At 37.9% G+C, this 27,813-nt stretch overlaps 1 protein-coding gene across 1 annotated transcript; it reads left to right on the forward strand.

Moving 5' to 3' along the window:
• Positions 1 to 141: 141 nt before the first annotated feature.
• Positions 142 to 27,813, forward strand: VPS35 (VPS35 retromer complex component). The gene is made up of 17 exons (XM_005892382.3): positions 142 to 274; positions 9,645 to 9,743; positions 11,022 to 11,118; positions 11,840 to 11,963; positions 12,421 to 12,603; positions 14,166 to 14,379; positions 15,362 to 15,445; positions 15,893 to 16,002; positions 16,890 to 16,986; positions 17,092 to 17,240; positions 18,962 to 19,169; positions 19,578 to 19,733; positions 21,817 to 21,939; positions 23,608 to 23,787; positions 24,480 to 24,719; positions 25,181 to 25,324; positions 26,857 to 27,813. Exons 1-17 carry the CDS (start codon positions 272 to 274, stop codon positions 27,034 to 27,036), a joined length of 2,391 nt encoding a protein of 796 aa, XP_005892444.2. The 5' UTR covers positions 142 to 271; the 3' UTR covers positions 27,037 to 27,813.

The following is a 27,813-nucleotide window of genomic DNA, read 5'->3' on the forward strand; positions in this document are numbered from 1 at the left end:
TTCCTGCCGCCGAGAGCTTCCCCGCTACTCCGCACTGCCCCGCCCTCTCACACACTGTGGAGAGATTGGCTGGCGCCTAGGTCCGTCAGTCCACCGTGAAGTGACAGGGACCAATAAATACGCGGGAGTTGGGGGACCAATCGAGGAGCCGTCTGCTGGGTCCGAAGGCGGAGCTAGAGGGGGCGGGGCTTGGAGGGGCCGCAGAGTCACCTGACCGCGGGAGGCTCCGCGCGGGGTGGGTGCTTCTGGCTGCAGGCTTAGGGGAGTCGCCATGGTGAGTGCTGAGGGGCGGCGGGCCCCGGGCTGACCCTTTTCCCAGCCACTGCTTGCTCCCACCGTTTGGAACCGTGCAGGCGGAGTCGGGGCCCAGCAGCTGGGTCGGGGCTAATACCAGCCATGCTTGGCCTACGGGTTGGGGGACAGGCCGGGGAAGGCCGCAGGCGGGCCGATACGGGATCGGGGGCGCGGCGGCGCCTGGCCATGGCCGTTGCTCTTTGAGGGGGTGTATTCGCTCCGTAGCTCTGAGAGTCAGTAAGGGCCTGCGAGCCCTCTGAGTGGAGTTGGCCTCTGCCCCGCCTTGAGGGGATCTCTAGTGCTGGGTCTGGGCGTCTGGCTGGAACGGGGGCGTACGGAGGGCCTGAGGCTCAGAGGTGGCGTTGGGACCCGCCCAAAGGCTGCTCCCTTGCTGACGGTTCCACCTTTGTGCCTGGTAGTGCTTTCGTGTCCCTTTCTTCTGCAAGAAATACCTTCTGGAGGGTCCTTAATAGTGCCCGGGCCTTTTTTAGCCTCATAGGCCTCTTAGATTGCAGTGTGTGTCAGAGAATTCTAGGGACTGGCTTAGGTGAATTTCCTGGAAGGACTCATACTATCTGATATCCATTAATTCTGAGAGACAAAAAAGAGACTGCTTGTTTCCTTTAACATTTGTTCTTTGGGCGCCCTGGCTCTTTTACTGACTTCCCCATTGATAAAATCCAGGTCTTTTACTTACTGGAAGTAGGCATTCTCCTTAGCGCCTCTCTATGCTGGCAGCAAATCGTGGTGTAGCTGTTGGCTGGTGAACTTGAACTTCCTCAAAATGTGAATCCTTGTGTCTCGTTTCCCCAAAGGCAAGTTGTCACTTGCATTTTATTAGCGTTTGACATAGCCTGTACTGTATAAATAATGTTTTTGCATGTTGGTGTACAGTATCCGTTTTAGTTATCTCACTATTCAGTTTGTGTAGACAGGCTTGTCAAAACCTGTAAGCCTGGAAACAGGCTTCGGTTTAAATGCACTAATGCCAAAAAGCAAAATGTTTGACATATATTGCTTGCATATAATATGATGCTGTACAAGGTGATTCTGCTTATTTCTCTGAATTCTTATTTGGGAATTGATATAAGAATGGTGCAAAAATTAAACTGACGTTTGTTTCTCAACATTTATGGATTGCCATTTATAGTGTTTGTAATAGAAAAGCAGCTACTTGAGGATCTCTTGTATATCCCCGTTCTGTGCGTGAGGAACCAGTTTGGAACAGTGAGGGATACACCCTGTACTGTCCTCATGAATTTGACTGGGAAAGAAAACTGCAGTAGTAGTCTTGTCACAACCACCGTCTCTGTGACTTGGGCAAGTCACTCATTCTTCTTTGAGTCTCCTTTTTGCGTCTGAAAATAAATGTTCTTTTTTTTGGCCCTTCCCAATTCTAAAATCTAGGATTCAGTTCAATTTATTATGCATCTTGTGTGTCTTATGTCATGCACTGTGCTGGACACTGAAAACGTAGCCCATGCTTTCAAAGAACTTAAGAGTCTAGCAGAAGACATGTTTACGGAACTTAATGTAGTACAGTTTGAGTACTGAGGACAGTCCGTCAGTTTAGTGCTGTGGGGCCATGAAAGGAGAGAAGGTTCTGGGGAGTATGGGAAAGATTACAGGAAGTAACATGTGAACTGAGATTCTGAGGACAGTGAGTAGGAATTTTCTAGGTGGAGAAGAATGTGTATTGCTAGTAGATAAAGCTGGGGGAAGTAAACGGTCATGGTGTGTGCCATCATAGGATTCCTGGGGAAATTTATTGGTAAATGAAATTGGAGATGCTGGTGTTAAAATACATGTTTGGATGTTCCCATCCCTTCATTGTGCTTAGTTCTCCCTACTTCAGTTGCTATTTTGTGTCTTTCCGTCATCTTAAAAATAGTGTTTTCATTAACATAATGAAATTCTGTATCTTTGTGAGATGTGTTATTTTCATTTTATAGTTGATTAACATTGCATTGTTTGATTACATCTATCTTGAAAACATCTATGTGAGTGGAGAGATCAACAAGTCTCTAGGATGGTTGTAGATAATTGCTGGTATCTATGGGGAATATAATAATGATGGGAACACTTAGGTGGATTGCTTATTACTAACTGCTAAGCAATTTTCAAGCTTTATCGGTGTCATTTCACTTTATTACTCATAACAATGATACAAGTATTTCTATTATCCTTGTTTGCTGCAAGAGGAAATGAAAGCACATTGTTTGAATTGGAACTAGTTTTATAAGTGATATGTTCATAGTGACCTTTGTTTTCTCTGCACCTTTTAACTGTAGACTTGTGAGGGCTATTTGGCTTGAATGTGTGGGGTAAAAGGGGCCTAATCACAAATGTTAATTTGATCTTGACTCTAGTGTTTCCATTTTTCTCTGATATATATAACTGCTATGTACAGAGTCATTTGTAAATTACTTTTATGAGTGAGGGGTCATTGGTTACCTAATTTGTGTATAGTGAAATCGTGTTCATGTTAAACTGACTTGTTCAGTCCCATACTTGGCAGGAAGGGTTTCTAAGTGTTCCTTTAGAATAGCCAGCTGCATTGTCTTACAAGTAATATGTAAAAGTACATTTATTTATTATAGCTTTATCTCTTTATTTTCTACATTTTGTATATATACTTTTCTATTAATTTTAAACCCAGTTGATACAAAATAGAAAAAATTTACTAATTGGCTTACAGATTACTGAGTCTAGTCAGTTCTATACAAATATTTTTGAATCGTTTGAAATCTGTTTATAGGCCTTCCCAGATGGCTCAGGATAAAGAATCCACCTGCCAATGCAGGAGACACAATGCAGAACCCGTGTTTGGGTTCACTCCCTGAGTTGGGAAGATCCCCTGGAGAAGGAAATAGCAACCCACTCCAGTATTCTTGCCTGGAGAATCCCATGGACAGAGGAGCCAGGGGGACTACAGTCCATGGGATTGCAAAGAATTGGACATGATTTAGAGACTGAGCATGAACCCAGCCTTTTTATAACCACACTTTTATTTGCCATATAATTATACACAGTAGCCAAAAGGTAGTTCAGTTCAGTTCAGTCGCTCAGTCGTGTCCGACTCTTTGCGACCCTGTGAATCGCAGCACGCCAGGCCTCCCTGTCCATCACCAACTCCCGGAGTTCACTCAGACTCACGTCCATCGAGTCAGTGATGCCATCCAGCCATCTCATCCTCTGTCGTCCCCTTCTCCTCCTGCCCACAATCCCTCCCAGCATCAGGGTCTTTTCCAATGAGTCAACTCTTTGCATGAGGTGGCCAAAGTACTGGAGTTTCAGCTTTAGCATCATTCCTTCCAAAGAAATTCCAGGGCTGATCTCCTTCAGAATGGACTGGTTGGATCTCCTTGCAGTCCAAGGGACTCTCAAGAGTCTTCTCCAACACCACAGTTTAAAACCATCAATTCTTCGGCACTCAGCCTTCTTCACAGTCCAACTCTCACATCCACACATGACCACTGGAAAAACCATAGCCTTGACTAGATGGACCTTTGTTGGCAAAGTAATGTCTCTGCTTTTGAATATGCTATCTAGGTTGGACATAACTTTCCTTCCAAGGAGTAAGCGTCTTTTTAATTTCATGGCTGCAGTCACCATCTGCAGTGATCTTGGAGCCCCAAAAAATGAAGTCTGACACTGTTTCCACTGTTTCCCCATCTATTTCCCATGAAGTGGTGGGACTGGATGCCATGATCTTCGTTTTCTGAATGTTGAGCTTTAAGCCAACTTTTTCACTCTCCACTTTCACTTTCATCAAGAGGCTTTTTAGTTCCTCTTCACTTTCTACCAAAAGGTAGTACTATACTCAGATATCCATCAGCGGATGAATGGATAAACAAAATGGTATATACACACAATGGAATATTATTTAACCTCAAAAAGAAGGAAATTTTGGATCTCCCTGGTGATCTAGTGGTTAAGAATGTGGTTAAGAATTTGCCTGCCAATTCAGGGGACACAGGTTTGATCCCTGGTCTGGGAAGATTGCCACATCTTCCACATGCCACTGGGCAGCTAAGCTGAGAGCCCTAGAACCCGTATCCACAGTGAGAGAGAAGCACCACAAGCAGAGAGTAGCCCCCGTTTGCCACAACTAGAGAAAGCCCACTGAAAGCAATGAAGACCAAGTGCAGCCATAAATAAATGAATTAAAGTTTTTAAAAAGGACATTTTGACATATGCTATAACATGGATGAACCTTGAAGATGTTATGCCAAGTGCAATAAACCAGACACAAAAGAATGGATGTTGTAAAATTCCCCTTATATGAGGTCCTAGAGAAGTCAGGCTCTTAGACAAAGAAAGTGGTAGTTGCCTAGGGCGGGAGTGGGGTGGGAAGTTACTGTTTATTGCTCACAGAGTTTCCCTTTGGAAAGGTGAAAAAGTTCTGGAAATGGATGGTGGCAGTGGCTGTACAACAGTGTGAATGTACTTAATGCTGCCGAACTGCACTCTTAAAAATGGTTAAAACGGAAATTTTACATTGTGTATGTTTTACCACAATAAAAATTTTCTAACATACACGTTTCTAATGTGTATGTTTTATCACAATAAAAATTTCTGCTTATCTCAAAGCTGGCCTTCTGAACCTAGTGAAATCCATTGATTCTAATAATTGTTAAATCTATTGCATCCAGAGATAAGGAGCCAAAAAACCCAAACCGTTGCTTGGTCTCAGAGAACTAGCCCATGATGAATAGTGAATTTCATTAAGTCAGAATCCTTAAATGCACATGCTCCTTGTCAGCATTTTACACTATTAGTTTTGTTGTGTGAGTTAGTGTTCAGTATAAAAGATATTGAACTTTTTCTTTGATATTTATTTATGCTTATGAAGAAGTATGCCCTAGGGAAACTCAGTTTCAAAACATTTTTACCACCCAAAACGGAAACCCTGTACTCTTTAAGCAGTTACTCATCCACTGTCCCTCCTGGTAACCACCAGTCTGCTTTCTGTTTCTATGGATGATTTTCCTATTCTGGATGCAAATATACCTCATTTTATTGTGCTTTGCTTTACTGCATTTTTTTTTCCAAATTGAAAATTTGTGGCAATCCTGCATCTAGCAAGTCTTTTTGGTGCCATTTTTCTAACAGCATTTGCTCACTTTGTGTTTTTGTGTCATATTTTGGTAATTCTCACAGTATTTCATACTTTTTCATTATCATGTTTGTTATGGTGATCAGTTGTGATTGTTTTGAGGTGACACAAACTGTACTTACATAAGTCTGCAAACTTAATTGATAAGCGTGTATATTCTCACTGCCCCCTGACCAGCCCTTCTCCATTACTCTCCCTTTTCTTGAGCCTCCCAATTCCCTGAGATTCAACAGTATTGAAATTAAGCCAATTAATTGCCTTACAATAGTCTCTTAAGTGTTCAAATGAAAGGAAGAGTTGAAAGAGTTCAAGTGAAATCAAAAGCTAGGAATGATTAAGCTCAGTGAGGAAGACATGTCCAAAGCTTAGCCTCTTGTACCAAACAGTTAGCCAGGTTGTAAATGTAAAGGAAAAGTTACTGAAGAAAATTAAAAGTGCTACTCCAGTGAACACATGAATGAGAGGAAGGTGAAACTGCCTTATGGTTGATATGGAGAAAGTTGTAGCGGTCTGGATAGATGATCAAACCAGCCATCACATTTCCTTTAGCCAAAGCCTAATGCAGAGCAAGGCCCTCTCCAGTTCCGTGAAGGCTGAGAGAGGTAAGAAAGCTGCATAAGAAAAGTTTGAAGTTAGCAGAAGTTGGTTCATAAGGTATATGTAAAGAAGCCATCTTCATACCATAAGAATGCAAGGTGAAGCTGCAAATGCTGATGTAGATGCTGTAACAAGTTACCTAGCAGATCTGGATAAGGTAATTAATAACGGTGGCTACACTAAACAAGGATTTTCCTTGTAGACAAAACAGCCTTCTATTGGAAGACAATACCATCTAGGACTTTCACAGCTGGAGAGAAGTCAATGTCTGGCTTCAGGAACAGGCTGACTTGTTAGGGGCTAGTGCAGCTGATGACTTTAAGTTGAAGCCAGTATTCATTTACTCTTCCTGAAATCCTAGGGTCCTTATGAAGTAGGGCCTGTGCCCATAAATGGAAAAACAAAGCCCAGATGACAGCACATCTGTTTCCAACATCGTTCACTGAATGTTTTAAGCTCACTGTTGAGACCTGTTGCTCAGAAAAGAAAGGATTGCTTTCGAAATATTAATAATCATTGATTACGTACCTAACACCCAAGAGTTCTGATGGAGACATACAGTGAGATGAATATTGTTTTCCTGCTAGCTAACACAACATCCATTCTGTAGCCCACAGATCAAGGAGTTATTTTGAATTTCAAGTCTTGTTATTTAAGAAATACGTCTCAGGGATTTCTCTGGTGGTCCAGTGGCTAAGACTTGGCGTCCCAATGAGGGGGCCCAGTTCCATCCCTGGTCAGGGAACTAAATCTCACTTAAATCTCACATGCCACAACTAAGAGTTCACATTGCCACAGCTAAAGATCCCGCATGCTGCAGCAGAGATTGAAGATCCCACAGGCCGCAACTAAAACCCAGTGTAGCCAAATAAAAAGATTTCAGAAGGCTGTAGCTGCCGCAGATAATAATTCCTTTGATGGATCTGGGCAAATTGAAAACCTTCTGGAAAGGATTCACTATTCTAGAAGCTATTAAGAACGTTTGTGATTCAAGGGAAGAGGTCAAAAAAATCAACATACACAGGAGTTTGGAAGAAGTGGATTCCAGTCCTCATGGATGACCTTGTTTGGTTGAAGACTTCAGTGGATGAAGTCTTCAAAGTGGTCTTCCACCACTTTGAAATGTGGTGGAAATAACAAGAGAACTAGAATCAGATGTGGAGCCTAAAGATGTGACTAAATTGCCAAATCTCCTGGTCTAAATTTAACAGATGAAGAGTTGCTTTGTATGAATGAGTAAAGAAAGTGGTTTCTTGAAATGAACTCCACCCCAGTGAAGATGTTGTGAAGACTGTTGAAAATGGCAGTGCAGGATTCAGAATATTACGTAAACTTAGTGAATACAGCAGGGCAGTTTGAGGGGCTTCCCAGGTGGCACAGTGGTAAAGAATCCACCTGCCAGTGTAGGAGATGCAAGAGAAGCAAGTTTGATCCCTGGGTCGGGAAGACCCCCTGGAGGAGGAAATGGCAACCCAGTCCAGTATTCTTGCCTGGAGAATCCCATGGACAGAGGAGCCCAACAGGCTACAGTCCAACGAGTTGGACATGACTGAGCTACTGAGCACACAGGGTTTGAGAGAACTGACTCCAATTTGGGAAGTTCTCTTTGGAAGGACTGATGCTAAAGCTGAAACTCCAGTACTTTGGCCACCTCATGCGAAGAGTTGACTCATTGGAAAAGAGTCTGATGCTGGGAGGTATTGGGGGCAGGAGGAGAAGGGGACAACAGAGGATGAGATGGCTGGATGGCATCACCAACTCAATGGACGTGGGTTTGGGTGAACTCCGGGAGTTGGTGATGGACAGGGAGGCCTGGCGTGCTGCGATTCATGGGGTCGAAAAGAGTTGTACGACTGAGCGACTGAACTGAACTGAACCATGGGTAAAATGGTATCAGACGATCACATGCTACAGAGAGATCGTTCGTGAAAGAGAGAGCCAGTCCATGAGGCAGACTTTATTATTGTCTTATTTTAAGAAATTACCACAGCCTCCATGACCTTCAGCAACCACCATCCTAATTACTCAGCAGCCATCAACATCAAAGTGAGACCCTGCACCAGCAAAAATTTGCTGAAGGCTCAGATGATGGTTAGCAGTTTTTAGCAATAAATTATTTTTAAATTAAGGTATATATATTATTTACTTAGACATAATGCTGTTGCAGACTTAATTAATAGACTACAGTACAGTGTAAACATATGAAACTGAAGAATTTCTGTGACTCAGTTTATTGCAATATTGCTTTTCTGCTGTGGTCTGGAACTGAACGTGCAGTTATCTCTGAACTATGCCTTAATTTCATATCAGTGGAGTCCCACAATGTGTGGTCTTCCATGTCTGATTTCATTTACTTAAATAACCTTTTTGTAGTTCACGTAGCATCTGTCAATACTTCAGTCCTTATGATTGAGTAATATTCCTTATATGTATATAGCATAATTTGTTTATCCATTCATCTGTTGATTCTTCAGTTGCTTTTTATTAAAAACATAATCTAAAACCAGCTTACTCATTCAGACAGTGAACATTTATGAAGCATCCATTATGTGTCTGGCAATGTGTTGGGTTCCAAGGATGTGAAAATAGCCATCATTTATAGTTATAATGTGATGCCTGCCGTAGCAGAGGTGTAAACACAGTGTTTATTCAACATAAGGATGGAGTGGTTAATTCTGTTCACAGGTAGATCTAATTCATTTTGCAAGCAGATTTTTCTGATGGCAAAAAGAAGACTGTACGGATATATTTTGTCCATTGTAACTGTAGCTGTATTTGAAATGATACGGTAGATCCTTGAGGGAGTGTACTCTCTATGGTGTTCTACTACAAGTCACTGTCAACAGTTTTAGCTATTTCATTTCCAAGCTGTTTAGTCCCTCATTATATATTGCCCAAGAGGATATGTGTTCTCGTAAACTAGTTCCTTGGTCTTCCTAAGAATAGACTAAGATGCAGATGAAAGGTAGCTTTTAGAGATTTGGGTTAGACTACTTCACCACCACAGATTGGTTATGTTCTAGGTGGATTTAGAGTGTATTAGGAGAAGGCAATGGCACCCCACTCCAGTACTCTTGCCTGGAAAATCCCATGGACGGAGGAGCCTGGTAGGCTGCAGCCCATGGAGTCGCTAGGAGTCGGACTCCGCTAAGTGACTTCACTTTCACTTTTCACTTTCATGCATTGAAGGAAATGGCAACCCACTCCAGTGTTCTTGCCTGGAGAATCCCAGGGACGGCGGAGCCTGGTGGGCTGCCGTCTATGGGGTCACACAGAGTTGGACACAGCTGAAGCAACTTAGCAGCAGCAGCAGAGCATAGGCAGCCATAAACCACCACCTTCTATTTCTTTGAAGACAATCTGCTACAGGAATGTTGAGTCAGTTTCTGAGAAGACATTCTCTGTATCTATTAGTTTTCTCCTTCAGCAGTCTTATGCTATTAACTTCAGTAACGGCACGGCTCTCTGTTCAGTTGTCAAAAATTGAGAAATGAGTCTGAGATGTAGAACTGGAATGAACCTTATGTGAAAGCTTTGTAAATGTAAACTATGGCTGGACCTATAAAAATAACAGATTTGCTTGACGAGAGTTCTAATGACACATTAATGGGAGATTTAAAAAAATTTTTTTTAGCCTACAACACAGCAGTCACCGCAGGATGAGCAGGAAAAACTCTTGGATGAAGCCATACAGGCTGTGAAGGTCCAGTCATTCCAGATGAAGAGATGCCTGGTAAGATGACAGTGTGAGAGGCACAGTTGTAGTCTGCGTGTTCCTGGGAATGTTAGGCTGTGTTTTCTAAAGCCTGTGGCACTACTGCTCTGGTAAATCTAATATTCCGCCTCAGCTCCCTCAGGCGCTATGTGGAGCAGTTTCGGTAGATAGCCCTGTTGAAATATTTATTTACCTTTATACTTGTGGTTTGAAATTGTCTGTCTTCCCTACCAGAATGTAAGCTCCATGAGGATGGGAGACCCTGCCTTCTATTTACGCATCACTGTATTATCTCCATATCTGACCTGAACTACTGGCCTCATCCTCCAAACCTGAGGAGTACTTGACATATAATAGTTGCTTAATAAATATTGGTTTAATATGCTTTCAATTTGAATTGTTCAGCCTTTCCCCTCTATCTTGAAGGCTTTTATTTCTGTCCTGAACAGATACATTTTTTTGCAAGAACTACCTTAAAAACTATTCATATTCTGAAAGAGTAGATTATCTGTGTAGAAACTATAGATTCTCTGGAATAAAATTTAATAAATGGAACCAAATAGGCTGGTACTTAAATTATAAGTTTCTGTATTGATGATGATGATAATATCTTGCCTTTGTAAAGTGTCTTAGAGTTTCTAAAGCTTAGTAATAATATGCTCTTTTAACCAGTTGTATCTATTGTATTATTTTTCTTGCAAACCAGTTTGTAAAAACAAAACTCTTGGAGTGGAGAAAATGGGTGGCATGGAGCTTGCTATTGCTTGCTCCTGTCTCTTTCTGTGTATGAACAGTGTTTCTGTATCTAAAGGAATTGTCTATGTTTATGTCTTAAGTGGGGCATATGGACATTGTGAGGAGAAAAGCATACTTAAAGAGTAGTCATTCCAGACATCTCTGAAGAGTGTTTAACCTATGACCAAGCCATTGTCAGAATAGTAACTTTCTTTCAAAAGAATCAGTATGCCAATTTTCTTGCTTACAGGTAAAAGATAAATTAATGGAGCTATAGTTTAATAGTTGCCAAGACTGTAAAGATTTGAGTTATTGTCAGGAAGCTTGTGGTCCTAGATAAATGAGATTTGCTAAGCTTTGCAGCCTGGTGAGGAATTACGTTATCTTACTCTTTTCAGTAAAGTGAAGGCAAGGTGAAATTAAAACTTGATTTTTATGTGATTAAAATAATTTAGGTGCTGTATACTTTTAAAACTGTGAATAGATCCTTGATTAAAATTTGTATAGCCAAGTTAAATGTTTATTTAAGCATTCTCACCAACGCTCTTGGTTTTTCTGTAGGACAAAAACAAGCTTATGGATGCTCTGAAACATGCTTCTAATATGCTTGGTGAACTGCGGACTTCTATGTTATCACCAAAGAGCTACTATGAACTTTGTATCTTTTGAATGTTGAAGAACATTTTGATCATACTATTTTCTTGATAAGGCTTATTTGCTTGTTCCCTAGGTTTTTTGGAAGTTGTATTATTTCTCATTGTCTTAATCAAGTAGTACTTCTCCCTGCAAATGTGCTGAGAAGAGTATCAGAAACACCTTTTTTGTGCTTGCACTTCTTTATGTGGCTTGTTGTTATATTTCAGTTTTCAGACTACTCATGAAGGATATTGAAAGTATTAAGCAAATGGTTTTTTAATGCTAAGATTTTGTCAAGCTGGACTCTGACATGTAAAGGACATCAATGATTTGCCATTTCAAAACCCTTAAGTAGTCTCACAGGCAATCTTATTTTTATTGTTTTGCTTTACCAGACATCTTTAAAAACCCTTAAAGTCAGGAAAGCCCAGAAGAAGTTCTGTCTTGTCTTAATGTAAACATGCTTTCTTACATGACTAACATTTAGGAAATTTGCCCAATATAGGAGTTCCCTGGTGGTTGAGTGGTTAGATTTCTGGGCTTTCACTGCCATGGTCCAGTTTCAGTCCCTGGTTGAGGAGTTAAGATCCCACAAGCTGTGGGGCATGCCCCCTGCCCCCAATAAATAAAGAAAAAACTGCAATACCAAGAAAAGAAATTTGCCCAATTTAATGAGTCCAACAAGTTGTAGAGTCAACATTCTTAGGTTGACTTAGCTTTAAATCCTTAATGATAACTAAAAGATATGGCTATTTCTGATGAACTGCACTACTTGGAAGTTTACCTGACAGATGAATTTGCTAAAGGAAGAAAAGTGGCAGATCTCTATGAACTTGTACAGTATGCCGGAAACATTATCCCAAGGCTGTAAGTTATTAAGATTCTGTGGGCTTTTATGTCTGCATTTCCCACTTTGTGTTACATCCTTTAAAATCAGTGGGTTTAAGGTTATTTAATTTCTTAACGAATTGAGGTTAACATTTTGATAGTGATTTTTTAAGGCTGTGAAGTCTAAATAACTATTTATTATAGATTATTGAAGAACTTTGAAAATAGAAAAAAATGGACATATTCTAATTTCCGGACTACTAGAAAAGTTAATATCGTGACAGTTGTGAGTCCTGATGTGTTTAAAGGTGATATTATAAATAAATGGAAGGGTGTCCGTAAACAGTTACATTTTAAATTAGATGATATTTTCTTTATTGTGTAGGAGAAAACCTGCTTCCTGTCTTGTTTATTTCATGTTTGTATATATTGTGTTTGAATATAGTCAAATTCTTGAGTATTTTATTTCTAATCAAATGTTGCCTCATTCCTCTAGTTACCTGTTGATCACAGTTGGAGTTGTATACGTCAAGTCGTTTCCTCAGTCCAGGAAAGATATTTTGAAAGATTTGGTAGAAATGTGCCGTGGTGTGCAACATCCCTTGAGAGGTCTGTTTCTTCGAAATTATCTACTTCAGTGTACCAGAAACATCTTACCTGATGAAGGGGAGCCAACAGAGTAAGTGGTTTTCTTTCTTGATTTAGGTGTAGTATTTTTATTGTTGTTGTTGTAAAACATATAAAAAGTATAGAAAAGTATATAGAAGAAAATAAATATCAGTAATTCTCCTACCCAGAGTCAGCCACTGGTAGCATTTTGTTTATAGATTTCCTTTGAGATACAGTATATGTGATGTGATATAAAATGTACTCTTATAAAAATTATGTGTAGATTATTAAAACCTGCTTTTTTAATTTAGCATAATTGAGAGCATTTTTCCATTCCATCAGATACTCTTTGAAAATAAGACTTTTTAAATGAGCTACATTTTGAAAATTGTATTTGTGATAAAATAACGAAGTATGTTTAACTTTTTTATGAGCTAGCCAGTTTTCATATTGTTTCTTGAATGTCTAATCAGTTTTTATAATTTAGCAACTTCTAGTTACCCCAGAGTATAAGTGATTTTAATTATCTGTGCACACAAATTATATATTAACTCCAAAATGGGTGGGGATGGGGCGGGGAAGCCATTCAGAGAGAGCTGTGTCTTATGCAACCAGTATTCTAGCATCCGAGTCCGTTGTGCTTTTATCCCACAAAGATGGCAGATGGTCTGTATCCAGTTGGGTGAACTAGTCACATGACAAATTCCCTTGATTGAGGAACTTATTTCCCTTTTTAAAAAGTTTCTATATTCATTTATTTCTTATGTGTATATTTTAGTTGTTTTTAGTATATCTACATCATTTCCTTTTTAAATGAAAAGCTATAATAAAACTTTAACCATGCATATGACAAAAATTTAAATGGTGTAGAAAAGATAAAAATTTAACAGTGTAGAGAAGACGGTGAGGTTATTTGCTGTGTTATGATATGATTCAGTTTTTGAGTATTAATTTAGTAATCAGCAAAAAGTTTTGAAAACTACTATTTCCCCATCTTAGGAAATGTAAAAATAAGCAAGAAATACTTGGTCTTTTACCTTACAGAACTTACAAAGTTTACAGTTCAATTGCAAACATAAAATACTCAATAATAAAATGAGTTAACAGTGACACAAGTGTCCATTTTTTAAGGCTTTTTGAATTAATGGAATACAATTCTAAGAACAAGTTTAGTTGGCCCAGGAAAAGGAGTGGTTAAGTTGCTTCAGTTGTATCAGACTTTTCATGACCCCACGGACTGTAGCCTGCCAGGATCCTCTGTCCATGGGATTCTCCAGGCAAAAATACTGGAATGGGTTGCCGTGCCCTCCTCCAGGGGATCCTCCCAACCCAGGGATTGAACCCACATCTCTTAGATTTTGGGTTCTTTATCACTAGTGTCACCTGGGAAGCCCCAAAAGGAGTGGGGGAGCATTTTGTCCCTCTAAACTTGAACTGCATCCCCTCCCTGATATTCTTTTCTCTCTTCCTCTTGAAATTGAGGATTAAGACAGTGTAGTTGAAGATGTCTTTCATGAAGCGTTTGGTGTATTAAAGAGGTAAAAAGGAAATGCACAAAGAAGAGGAATAGTAGGAAATTGTTCCTGTATTTAAATACTGTGTATAAAGATTTTTCCAACTGTTTCTTTGCAGTGAAGAAACAACTGGTGATATCAGTGATTCCATGGATTTTGTCCTACTCAACTTTGCAGAAATGAACAAGCTCTGGGTTCGAATGCAGCATCAGGGACATAGCCGAGATAGAGAAAAAAGAGAACGAGAAAGACAAGAACTGAGAATTTTAGTGGGAACAAATTTGGTGCGCCTTAGTCAGTTGGAAGGTGTAAATGTGGAACGTTACAAACAGGTTTATATCTTTTTACTTCTCATCTTTTCTTATGTCATGAGATATATAAAGTCTGATTTTTTTAATTAAAATATTTAAAAAATAATATTGCATTGACAGTTGTTGATCAAAGAAGATTTAAATAAACCAAAAGATATATTTGAGTCTGTGTTTGTGGATTGGAAGACTCAGTATTATCATTATCAAGATACCAGTTTTCTTTACATTGAGATTTATTTTACTATAGATTTACTCTAAAGCTACAATAAAGTAATGTGATATTGGTGAAAGAGATAAATAAATACATCAGTGGAGAATAAATCAGGAATTAGCAAACTTTTTCTTTAAAGGACCAAATAGTACTTATTTTTTGGTTTTACAAGCCATATAGTTTGCAGCTGTTAAATTCTGCCAGTGTAGTGCAAAAGCAGCCGAAGATAATGTGGAAAACAATATACGAAAATGGTCATTAAACTAGATTTGCTGACCCCTAGAAGAGATGATCCAGAATAGACTCACGTGTATATAGTCAATTATTGTTGATAAGGGTGCAAAGGCAACCTTTTCAGCAAGTGATTCTGGAATAATTGGACATCTGTATGCAAACCAAGCCTCTGAATTGCGACCCATTCTCATACTATGCAGAGGAACTCAAAAAAATTTATCAAAGTCATAAGTGTGAAATTTGCAACTGGAATTTTTAGAAGAAAACACAAAGGAAGTCTTTATAACCTTGGATTAGGTAAGCTTTCTTAGGACACAGAAAGTACAAATCATAAAAGAAAAAATACTAATGAAATGGACTTTGACTTTTACAAAATAGAAACCCAGAATGTTTTTATTTAAACATTCTTTTGTAAAATTTTACAGTTTAGAAATTAAGTATGGATCAGGAAAACCTAAAATATGATTTTTAAGTTAGTAGTACAAATATGTTACTGGAGAAGTGATTTAAGATTTTGAAAATAATTCTTTAATTCTTAAAATCTTGTTTTTCTTTCAGATTGTTTTGACCGGCATATTGGAGCAAGTGGTGAATTGCAGAGATGCTTTGGCTCAGGAATATCTCATGGAGTGCATTATTCAGGTAGATGAGAACATTTCAGGTTTTTGAAGAACTCATTTTGTATTTCATTAATTTTCTTTGTTTTGGGGGGAAAAATCTTGATTGAAGAGAGATTAAGCTTTCCTGAATGAATCCTTTTCTCCTATTAATATAATAACATGGTCTTTGTATTGATGGGTTTTTCCTCCCAAAATATAGGAAAGAGTAACCTCCAAGTTGTCTAGGTATCATTAGTTTTAATTTAATTGTAGATGTACTTTGGTTAACAGAATATTTCTTTCTGGGGTTATGTTTAGAGAGGCTTGAAAGTGGTGTATTTGCACGTTCTTGTATAATGTTAAGATGAATTTTTTTTCCCCCATAAATATGAGCTTTAAATATTAAGTCCAGAATATAGTAGAAAATGCTTTTACTAATTGATTTTTGCTAGTTGATTTTAGTAATAATTGATTATCATTTGATTTTCAGGTTTTCCCTGATGAATTCCACCTTCAAACTTTGAATCCTTTTCTTCGGGCCTGTGCTGAGTTACACCAAAATGTAAATGTGAAAAACATAATCATTGCTTTAATTGATAGGTAAGAGTTTCCCGTATTGAAGGGTAGATGTTCTGACTTTTGAATAGTGAATTTAAAACATTTTTGTGAATTCTTTTTTACATCTTTATTAATGATTTTGATTTAGTTAACATTAGTTCTGTAAGTCTGAGTATCTACTAAGTACTTGTCTGGCTTACTCATGAGAGACGTTTAGCTCTTAGTTGAACAGAAGGCATGGAGATAATATTTTTAATCTATGCATTTAATTGGTGTTTAAAGACATTATACAGTCCCAACATTTAAATTTTATAAATCCATTTATCACCAAAGAGCAAACCTTGTGTTTTACAATGATGAAAGTTATCTTTCAGAGGGAAACAATTTGATCTGGAATCTTTATCAAGTAGACATAAATATAGATAATTAAGAATGTTCAAGTAATCACTCTGTTCCTGCATTTTTTTAAAGAAGAGTTTTCAAATAATCAGGATAAACAGTAATGATAACGGAACAAGCATTGTTTTGAGTAGTTTAAGATGTGGTAAATAGAAGTTAACTTGACTGCTTTTGGAATTAGTTGTGTTTTAAACTTTACGGTAGTAAAAATGCAGTGTCATAAAATTATCTATGTACTTTTTACATTTTAGAGATTACTTTTTATAATCATAGCTGTTGAATACATTTTGTCATGTTAATACAGTTCTGTCCATGACTACTTAATTAGACTTCAAAGAATTTGACAGAATTGACCTGTTAAAAATCTGGTGCATATGGTATAAAGTAAGAATGCAGTGAAAAAGGCATCGTCGGTAAAACTGTTCCATTAAAAATGAATTGAGAGAAAAGCTGAAAGGGTAAAATGTCATCCATGATCCCACTGCCCCAATCCCTGTATGTTTTCAAATAAAGAGTATTTTCTTTTTTAGATTAGCTTTATTTGCTCACCGTGAAGATGGACCTGGAATCCCAACAGATATTAAACTTTTTGACATATTTTCACAGCAGGTGGCTACAGTAATACAGGTTTGTATGACTTTCTTCCTAAGTTCTAAACACTTTCAAAATTCTCAGCTGATAGTCTTTTAGTAATTGTTTAAAATAAATTCCATGGTTTTCTGAACATTCCAGTCTAGACAAGACATGCCTTCGGAGGATGTTGTATCTTTACAAGTCTCTCTCATTAATCTCGCTATGAAGTGTTATCCTGATCGTGTGGACTATGTTGATAAAGTTCTAGAAACAACAGTGGAGATATTTAATAAGCTCAACCTTGAACAGTAAGTCAAACATTTTTATAAAAACCTTTGTAAAACTTTTTTGTCCCAGATTTGTTTTCCTTTTGCAATTATTTTTTTAAATGTTAGAGTTCATCTTGTTTTTTAAGCATCTGTTAGATTGACATGCTTGGTACTAACCAGGGCAGAAAGTGGCAGCCAGTTGCTTGGTTGTGTACAGTGATGAGGTAGTGGCACTCACAGACCATAGGCATCTTTAGAGACCCGTGTCTCCATTCAGACCCCTTTGTATAACTACTTATGGTGAGTTAGTATTTCCATAAGTAGTTTCCAACAGATGAGTCAATTATGAAAAAATGAGGGATCCATGTATGTATTTAAGATGTGAAAATTATATTGGTTTAAATTTTTTTCTATTTTCAGCTTTGATTTTGATTTCAGGCGTGGTATGAATATTCTCTTGTGTACTTGCATCTTCCTCAACTATGCTGTCCTAGACCTGTTGCATCCTCTAGGGGCCGCTTGCACAGTTGTGATTTTATTATCTTTTTCCAGTAGTCCCTTTACTGTCCCATCCTCCACTGCTTCTGAACATGAGTCAGGCTAGGCCCCTCCTTGCCCTATATTATCATTTCATCTCACATAATCTTTTTGTTTTCCATCTCTCTTCCAGTGGTTTAGTTGCATCTGGAAGGTTTATTTTTTCTTTTACCTCTTTTTCTTTTTGTCACTCTCATCTTTTGTGTGAATCAAAAAAACATTCCAGATCTTAAATAAATTTTGTATCTTTATCTTCCCCACTAAGTGAGTTTAAAAGTAAAATTAGACAGAATAAAGAATTCGAAGTCCCAACCTCTAAAGGTCTTATAAATGCCTGGATATTCCTCAGTCACCCTGGAATGTTCCTAATTTTATCCTGCTTTTCCTTATTCACCAACATCTGATGCAGAAGAAATAATTTATGTCTTATGTATTATGTTCTTCACTTGCTAGTTTTGTGTGGATTTTTCGTCCTGAATATACAGTACTTATTGACTGCCCTAGAAACCTAACTCAGAGAAGGCAATGGCACCCCACTCCAGTACTGTTGCCCGGAAAATCCCATGGATGGAGGAGCCTGGTCGGCTGCAGTCCGTGGGGTCGCTAAGAGTCAGACACGATGAGTGACTTCACTTTCACTTTCTACTTTCATGCATTGGAGAAGGAAATGGCAACCCACTCCAGTGTTCTTGCCTGGAGAATCTCATGGACGGAGAAGCCTGGTAGGCTGCAGTCCATGGGGTCGCACAGAGTCAGACACAACTGAAGCGACTTGGCAGCCAGTGTTCTTGCCTGGAGAATCCCAGCGACGGTGGGGCCTGGTGGGCTGCCGTCTATGGGGTCGCACAGAGTCGGACACAACTGAAGCGACTTAGCAGCAGCAGCAGCAGCAGAAACCTAACTACCACTTAAAATACTTCCCTTAGAAATACCACATTCTAGACAGTCTTTATAACTCCATGAACAACCTGTTCATGAATTGTAGACCAGCATAACCTACTGTATCTATAGGACTTGAATAGATGAATAAATGTGTGTGTTTAGGTGGACATCTGATAGACCTCTCTTGGAAGTCACTGGGGTATTTTGGGATGGTGTGATTCACTTCACCCATCTCCTTTAATATGTAAATGAACATTTTCAAATTTTTATGAATCAAGTGCTGTTTGTGTATGTCAGAGGTTAATTTACTCACTAAAGGACCGCTGTTTTTCTTTTGGCAGTATTGCTACCAGTAGTGCAGTTTCAAAGGAGCTCACCAGACTTTTGAAGATTCCTGTTGACACTTACAACAATATTTTAACAGTCTTGAAATTAAAACATTTCCACCCACTCTTTGAGTATTTTGACTATGAGTCCAGAAAGAGCATGAGTTGTTACGTGCTTAGTAATGTTCTAGATTATAATACAGAAATTGTCTCTCAAGACCAGGTAAGAGAATACTGATAATGCTATATATTTAGAAAACAGAGACAATGTAGTTATGGTTTTAGACAATGAGACAGACACATGAGATGGGAGGGGAAGGTCATTTACTACTAAAAAATAGTTATAAGTAGCTTATTCATTATATAAATAAGATGGAAGATGTATAAAGAAGAAAATATAAAATAACTATAATCCCACAGGAAGAGAATACTGCTCTTAATTAACATTTGGTCTGTCTGTTTCTAGACTTTTATCTAGATGTGTACCAACATGCATGCACTTTCCTAAAGAAAAAAGGAATTAAGTTGTTGATACAGTTTTGTAACTTTATACAACTAAAAGCACTTTTGTCAGTGGCGTTACATGCTGATTGTTTCACCCTAGTCGGTTTCCATGTCTTCCATACTACAGGTGGATTCCATAATGAATTTGGTATCTACACTGATTCAGGATCAGCCAGATCAACCTGTAGAAGAACCTGACCCAGAGGACTTTGCTGATGAGCAGAGCCTTGTGGGCAGATTCATTCATCTTCTACGATCTGAGGACCCTGATCAACAGTACTTGGTATGAATTAACTCTTCTTATACCCCTTCAACAGCTTCTTGTGAAATCATATGTAGATGTGTCTCAAATAGTTTAATCCAGCTTGTGGTATTAAAAGGTTTCAAAAGAATTGAAACTGAGTAAGAGATTAACTGGACTTTTACTTTATGGTTAAATGCATTAATTGTAAACTTCTGGAGCTTATGAAGAACAAGTTGGTTGCTGTAATTTCTTCTGAAGACTTCTTAGAAATTGTAGAAAAGTCTGTCTTCCTTTAGTTGGGTATCCATCCAATAATCATTCCATGTTTCTTTTCTTTCTGAACTGTTGCTTTTAGAATTGTTCAGTTGTTTTTCATAATAAACTTTTAAAGTATGAGCAACAACCTTTATATTCAGTTGTGTTTGTGTTTCCAAGGTTTGCAGATAGAGGTTGTGTTTGTTGGCCACATTAAAAATGTGTGAAGACTTTAAAATTGTCTTTTTCTTAACCCCCTTTTCCTGGCAAAAAACAATCAGATGAGATTCTCCCTTTGTCATTAGTCCTTAATAAACCTTTGTGAAATGAATGAAAAATATGTTGCCTGAGTAGGATATTGGTGACTAATACTGGATAATTTATGAAAGGTGGCACAGATAGTGGCTTAATTATTGTTTGGGCAAAGTTGTCTAACCATTGTTGGATACATGGGCCTGTGAGTCTGTTGTAATGAAGAACACCTTAATTTGAGGATGAGCCCTGACTTCTTGTGTTGACGTTGTCATAGTTGACACTCTTGTACTCCTTCATAACCATTGTGAAAAAGAAGCTGATTTCTGTCTGTAGTGCGGTAGTCTTCGACTTGGCTTAGTGTCAAGCAGTCTGTGCACTGCGTGTGATCTGACCTAGTGGCTGGCCTGATTGTTCAAATGTTTTAACTGATTCCCTTATGTTTCTGTGTCATGTACATACCTGGCCTATGTGGGTTTTCATTTTTCCGTTACAAACCAAAGTAGAAAGTGTGCTTTCCACCTGTGACCAGTTGGTTATACCATGTAAAGAAACACCTTTAAGGTGAGGATCGTTACCTTTGACTTTCTCAAGGGGGAATGCATTCTCTTCCTACCCATCTACCATCATCAAAGAAATTTACAAACTTGAATGTGTCACACACTGTGTCTCCACGTAGTAAAAAGTATTTCATGAATTCTTGTGGTTTTCTGAAACAACCAGATGTTTGTTTCCTAATGGCTCTTTTAAAGTTTATTACCATTTTCCTTGACTTAAAGGCAAGTCGCTCAGTCGTGTCCGATTCTTTGTGACCCCATGGACTGTAGCCCACCAGGCTCCTCCATCCATGGGATTCTCCAGGCAAGAGTACTGGAGTGGGTTGCCATTCCTTGACTTAAATGGTCTTAATATTTTCCTGAAGTAAGAGGCATGATATACCAGCAATATGCATATTTTTTATATTATAATAGTAGCCAGTATTTTGAGTACATGCAATGTGTTAGTACTGATAACACTTTACATCTGTTATTTGGTCTTCCCAACAACCCTGAGAGTGAAAATTAAAGTTAAGAGAAGGTAAATGGTAATTTTCCCAGGGTCACACAAATAGTGTTAGAATGTACATTTAAATGTGTCCAGCTTCAGAGCCTGTGCTCTTTATCAACACAGCATGCTTTTTACATGTGTGTGTGAAAATATATTTAAATCTGTATCTGCCCCTGACTAGCTCTGTAAGTTAGGGCAAGTTATACAACCTCTCTGAACCTCAAGCTTTCCCCCATTTGTAAGATGGGCTTCCCTGGTGGCTCAGACAGTAAAGAATCTGCCTACAATGCAGGAAACACGGATTCGATCCCTGGAGTAGGGAATGGCTATCCATCCAGTATTCTTGTCTGGAGGATTCCATGGGCAGAGGAGCCTGGCGAGCATCTGTCTCTTGGGCGATGGTGATGACTTGGCAAGAAAAGAAATGTAAGAGTATACCATAAAACTGTATTCAAAAAACAGTAGCAATCATCATGATTAGAGCTCTCATTTAATTTTATAAATAATTAATTATAGTTTCTGTAATTACAGAAAAGATTAATGGGTTTTGTCTCTTTGTTTTGGTCAGATTTTAAACACAGCACGAAAACATTTTGGAGCTGGTGGAAATCAACGGATTCGCTTCACACTGCCACCTTTGGTATTTGCAGCTTACCAGCTGGCTTTTCGCTACAAAGAGAATTCTAAAGTGGTGGGTTTACTTTTAAGTATGTCACTAATTTTTTCCTCTGTGTGTGTATTTTACTTTATTATGCTAGAAAATTTCAAACATGTACAAATACAAAATGGTGTAGTAAAATCTCAGTTTCAATAACTCAATTCATTACTAGTCCTGTGTTAAATATTACTAATAGTGATGTTGATTACATACTAGTTGAAGGAATCACATTAAAAAAACACTTAGAAATGAAAGATTCGAACAGTTTAAATGATGCTGAAGCTTTTCCTGTGTCTAAAGATCACTTGTGAGAGAGACATTGGTAAGTTTTTCACAGAGTGACTGAGAATGCTTTACTTTTTCAAGAATGATTTTATTTTCTTGGAGTCTTTATAAAGTACAAGTTCTGAAGTGAGGCAGTAGTCTCGTTCAGAGGTTACAGTACATAACAAGTAAGATCTAATATTGGAGAAACATTCTCATAATGGAGAAACAATAATTAATAGAGAAACAAGGTATAATCATGACATAGCATGCCTTTGGCCAGTTTTTATAAGACCGGCCTGTCATGTAATTCCTTTTTTCCCAGTATTTTATGGATACATGTTTGTAAATGTAACGATAAAGAAACCAACTAGCACATTACTATCTGCCATACACTGTGCCAAGGACTATAAACTTGGGATTATTGCATTTATTCCTTGTAAAAGTCTGTGACAGTTACCCTCTCTTAAAGATGAAAAGAATCAATTGCTTTAACATGAAATTTGTATGGTTAAACATGGATAAAATATTTAACCTCACTGGTAATTATAATAGTGAACTTATTTAAAAATCAGACTGGTAAAGAAAAAAGAAAAATGTTCGGCAATGGCAATGGTGTGATGTGAATTCATTCTCATCTAGTAATGGTGAGAATGTGAATTACTGCAGTCTTTCTAGAAAACTCTGGCAGTATGTAACTACAGCCTTAATAAACCCAATATTTCCACTTCTAAAAATTTATACTAAGGAAAAAATTACGGACTCAATAATGCTTTGTGTTTATAGACGATTTGTTATATTACATTTATTTCCAAGAGAAAGTAAATTATGCTGTATCCTTTTTATGGAATATTTTCTAGTGATTCAAATGATTTTAAATAATTTTAATATCATGAGGAAAATCATGGTAAAATAAGTGAAAGAAAAGAAGTTGAATACAAATTACATGCAACACTGAGCCCAATTTAACTCTTCTCAGTAAGTACTTTAAAGCAGAAAACAAAACCATACCCAGAGGATCCCAGTTACATAATATTTACATAGGAAAAAGAAAGGAAGACATTAACATCAGAATGTAATTAGTGATTATTGCTGGGTGGTAGATTTAGGAATGGTTTTAAAGAATTTTTAAAAAATTCTTTTATGTATTTTCCAAATTTTGTCCAATTTGGGAATATGTTGCTTTTTCTGATAGGAAAAAAAATACCAAATATATAAAAATTGCAAAGCCAGTGACCTCAGATGGTTGTTTTGAGAAGGCATCCTGCTTGATCTACTTGTGGACTCCACAAGGGACCGGAAGATAGTAGGAAAACTGTGAACTCAGCTTTTACCACTTTTCCTATTTGTTCCATAAAAGTTTTATTTAAAATGAATATTCTTAAGCAAGTTAATCTTGAATTTAAGGTAATTTAAACTATTTTTTCTTTTTTTTAGGATGACAAATGGGAAAAGAAATGCCAGAAGATTTTTTCATTTGCTCACCAGACTATTAGTGCTTTGATCAAAGCAGAGCTGGCAGAATTACCCTTAAGACTTTTTCTTCAGGGGGCTCTAGCTGCTGGAGAAATTGGTTTTGAAAATCATGAAACAGTAGCATATGAATTTATGTCCCAGGTGATGATCTGCTCTCTTTCTGGGATGAATCTGTTTGCTTTGTTCAGTCACTTGTTATGTTAATGATGTTAAGTTATGTTATGTTATGTTTTATGTTAATGTGGTGGTACACACGGATTTACTCTTAAAATTAAGCACCCCTTTCCCACCATCTTATACTGTGCTTCTTAATACTGTAGTTTTATTGACTGGTTTGGAGCAGAAAAATTGATCAGAATTACTGGACACTGCTTCCCTGGTGGCTCACACGGTAGAGTCTGCCTGCAGTGTGGGAGACCTGAGTTTGATCCCTGGAGAAGGAAATGGCAACCCACTCCAGTATTCTTGCCTGAAGAATCCCATGGACGGAGGAGACTGATGGGCTACAGTCTATGGGGCCACAAAGAGTTGGACACGACTGAGTAACTAATCCTTTCATACTTTCAATGAGCTTGAGGATTTTCAAGTGTGTCATGGTAAAACTTTCATGAGGAAAAAAAAAATCCCTTTGATAATTCAGTTTGGAATCTCTAGATTAAAAGTTAAAGCAAGTTTCTTTGTTGCAACTTGTCAGCATCTTTGTCTTATGGCTCTCCAAGGGCACATGTATATTCTAATCTGAACTACTCACAGGATGAGGCTTTGATGGGAAATAACTGGAAAATGCTCTAATACATAGTCTCTAAAGGTCATTTCTGCTCTGTGTGCACCAGGCGTTTTCTCTGTACGAAGATGAAATCAGTGATTCCAAAGCACAACTGGCTGCCATCACCTTGATCATTGGTACTTTTGAGAGGATGAAGTGCTTCAGTGAAGAAAACCATGAACCCTTGAGGACTCAGTGTGCTCTTGCTGCATCCAAACTTCTGAAGAAGCCTGATCAGGGCCGAGCTGTGAGCACCTGTGCACATCTCTTCTGGTCTGGCAGAAACACAGACAAAAACGGAGAGGAGGTAAGATGGGAGGTCGTTCCTGCCCAGCAGTGTTACAGGAGAGAGGAGCATTGATAGGGAACACTGCTGTGGTGGTGTGCCTTGGAGGTGAAATAGGTAGAGTGCTTAGACACCTGACAGGAAATCTGTTTTGTTAAATAAAATGAACAGTAATGTATAGAGAGTTACATCCTGTGGTGAAGCCTCCACTTTGAGGATTCTGCAATGTAACAAGTTTGTACCACTTCCTTTTAAAAATACACAAAATAAATATAAAACACTTAATATATAAATATATAAAACAATATATTTGTTTTAAAATATTGCTGTGTACTTTAAAAAGTGAAGAGGATTTAAATTTGTGTCCTTTTAAAATATGAAAGAGCCATAGTAGTGTGTTTATTTCTTTGTGTGAAATGGGACATTTGTAATTCATTGGTCTCTTTAATATTCTTTAATACTCGTCACTGCCTTTTTTCTAGCTGCATGGAGGCAAAAGGGTAATGGAATGCCTAAAGAAAGCTCTGAAAATAGCAAATCAGTGCATGGACCCCTCTCTACAAGTGCAACTTTTTATAGAAATCCTGAACAGATATATCTATTTTTATGAAAAGGAAAATGATGCGGTAAGTGAATAGTAAATTGTTGTTAGTGAAATAATGTTTTCTTTTCCTGTTCTTAGGTTTGACGCATATAAAAGTTTATCATTCTGATACTTTCTTTTTTTGTTTACAAGGGTCAGAGTTTGGAGAGTCCACTTAGTTGGTCTCTTTCATTCTCTAAAGTTCTCTGTCTATATGGATGGCATCTAAGAAAAGAGCTCCCTATGTGCAAGAAAATTCTTATCTCTTTTGCTTATGAATATTTTATAAAAATAGTTCAGTCACTCAGTCATGTTTGACTCTTTGCGATCCCATGGACTGCAGCACACCAGGCTTCCCTGTCCATCTCCAACTCCTGGAGTTTGCTCAGAACCCATGTCCATTGAGTTGGTGATGCCATCCAGCCATCTCATCCTCTATCGTCCCCTTCTCCTCCCACCTTCAATCTTTCCCAACATCAGGGTCTTTTCTAATGAGTCAGTTCTTCGCATGAGGTGGCCAAAGTATTGGAGTTTCAGCTTCAGCATCAGTCCTTCCAATGAATATTCAGGACCAGTTTCCTTTAGGGTGGACTGGTTGGATCTCCTTGCAGTCCAAGGGGCTCTCAAGAGTCTTCTCATCACCACAGTTCAAAAGCATCAATTCTTTGGCACTCAGCTTTCTTTATAGTCCATCACATCCATACATGACTACTGGAAAAACCATAGCTTTGACTAGACAGACCTTTGTTGGCAAAGTAATGTCTCTGCTTTTTAATATGCTGTCTAGGTTGGTCATAACTTTTCTTCCAAGGAGCAAGTGTCTTTTAATTTCATGGCTGCAGTCACTATCTGCAGTGATTTTGGAGCCCCCAAAATAAAGTCTGTCACTGTTTTCCCATGTATTTGCCATGAAGTGATGGGACCAGATGCCATGATCTTCGTTTTCTGAATGTTGGGCTTTAAGCCAACTTTTCACTCTCCTCTTTCACTTTCATCAAGAGGCTCTTTAGTTCCTCTTCACTTTCTTCCATAAGGGTGGTGTCATCTGCATATCTGAGGTTATTGATATCTCTCCTGGCAATCTTGATTCCAGCTTGTGCTTCTTCCAGTCCAGCATTTCTCATGATGTACTCTGCATATAAGTTAAATAAGCAGGGTGACAATTTACAGCCTTGAGTTACTCCTTTCCTGATTTGGAACCAGTCACTCTCTGTTTAAAAAAATAAAGAATTTACAAATGCTGAATAGTATTTATCACAAGTATAGAGTAATTCCCAAATAAGGGATTGATCAATATTTATAGGTTAAATAAAATGTTGCTTTTGTTCTTTTACAGGTTTATGAAGTTCTTTTTTTCCATTAAGTATTTTTTGTTTGTTTGTTGATATTTTAGATGAATAGCCAATAGTTTTTCCTGAAGCCAGGGATCATGTTCTCACATCTCTCTTTTTTTTTTTTTCATAATTATTCTGGTAACTTCTAAGAGTAACAAAAGCTCTTCAAGATGTCCGTATTAAATGACATTATCTTTTATGTTACATACTTGATTGTGAAATTGTATGTATTCTTTTATAGGTCACTATTCAGGTTTTGAATCAGCTTATCCAAAAGATTCGAGAAGACCTCCCAAATCTTGAATCCAGTGAAGAAACAGAGCAGATTAACAAACATTTTCATAACACACTGGAGCACTTGCGTTTGAGGCGGGAATCACCAGAATCTGAAGGGCCAATTTATGAGGGTCTCATCCTTTAAAAAGGAGTCAGGCTCCCATCCTCCTTTCCATGCACATCCAGTAAGGGTTTTATTATACTAGGCTTCCCTTCCATAGATTGTGCCTTTCAGAAATGCTGAGGTAGGTTTCCCGTTTCTTACCTGTGGTGTGTTTTACCCAGCACCTCCGGACACTCACCTGCAAGACCTTAATAAAATTATTCACTTCATAAGTGTTCAGGTCTGTCTGCTCATCCTAAGTAGCATGATTGATCTGCTATTTAAAATTCCTGTGATCTGTTTAAAAGAAACAAAAAAAAAAGCCAAAAAACCCCCACTTATCTCTGTTACTAATGAAGCGCCCCTTTCGTTTTTTCTGTTTTGTTTCACTGTTGAGTGTATAATTTCCTTCATTCCTTGGAAGTACTAACCTGAAAGTATCTTTGTTCTGAAATTAATTTAGAGGAAAGGAATACTGTATGTGAAATTCAGCTTGGGCTTCTTCCAAATTGCAAGATCAGGCCATGTGTAATATTTTCCCTAAAATTAGAGAATATTAATGCATGTTTGAGGATTTTAAAGCACCATGGTCTAAACCAGAAGCTATATTTTGCATATTTGGACTCAGCCATCCATTAAGAACTTATGTTGTCTTCTGGACATATTTATCAAAATAATTTTGTTCTAAATAGTATAAAATAGAAAATTTGTGATCTATATAATTTATGTATAACCTTCATTGTTGTAAATTTAGGGGGAAATGCATCATACAGTTATGATTTTTTTTCACCAGTGAAACAATAAAGTTGCTATTAACAA

This window comes from Bos mutus, chromosome 18, assembly GCF_027580195.1.
Source record: "Bos mutus isolate GX-2022 chromosome 18, NWIPB_WYAK_1.1, whole genome shotgun sequence".
NCBI classification, from domain to species: domain Eukaryota; kingdom Metazoa; phylum Chordata; class Mammalia; order Artiodactyla; family Bovidae; genus Bos; species Bos mutus.

Coding starts and splice junctions, on each gene's coding strand:
- VPS35 (XM_005892382.3), top strand. Junction 14,380..15,361: donor ATGTGGAACGTTACAAACAG/GTTTATATCTTT, acceptor TTTTTCTTTCAG/ATTGTTTTGACCGGCATATT. Junction 21,940..23,607: donor ACAAAGAGAATTCTAAAGTG/GTGGGTTTACTT, acceptor TCTTTTTTTTAG/GATGACAAATGGGAAAAGAA.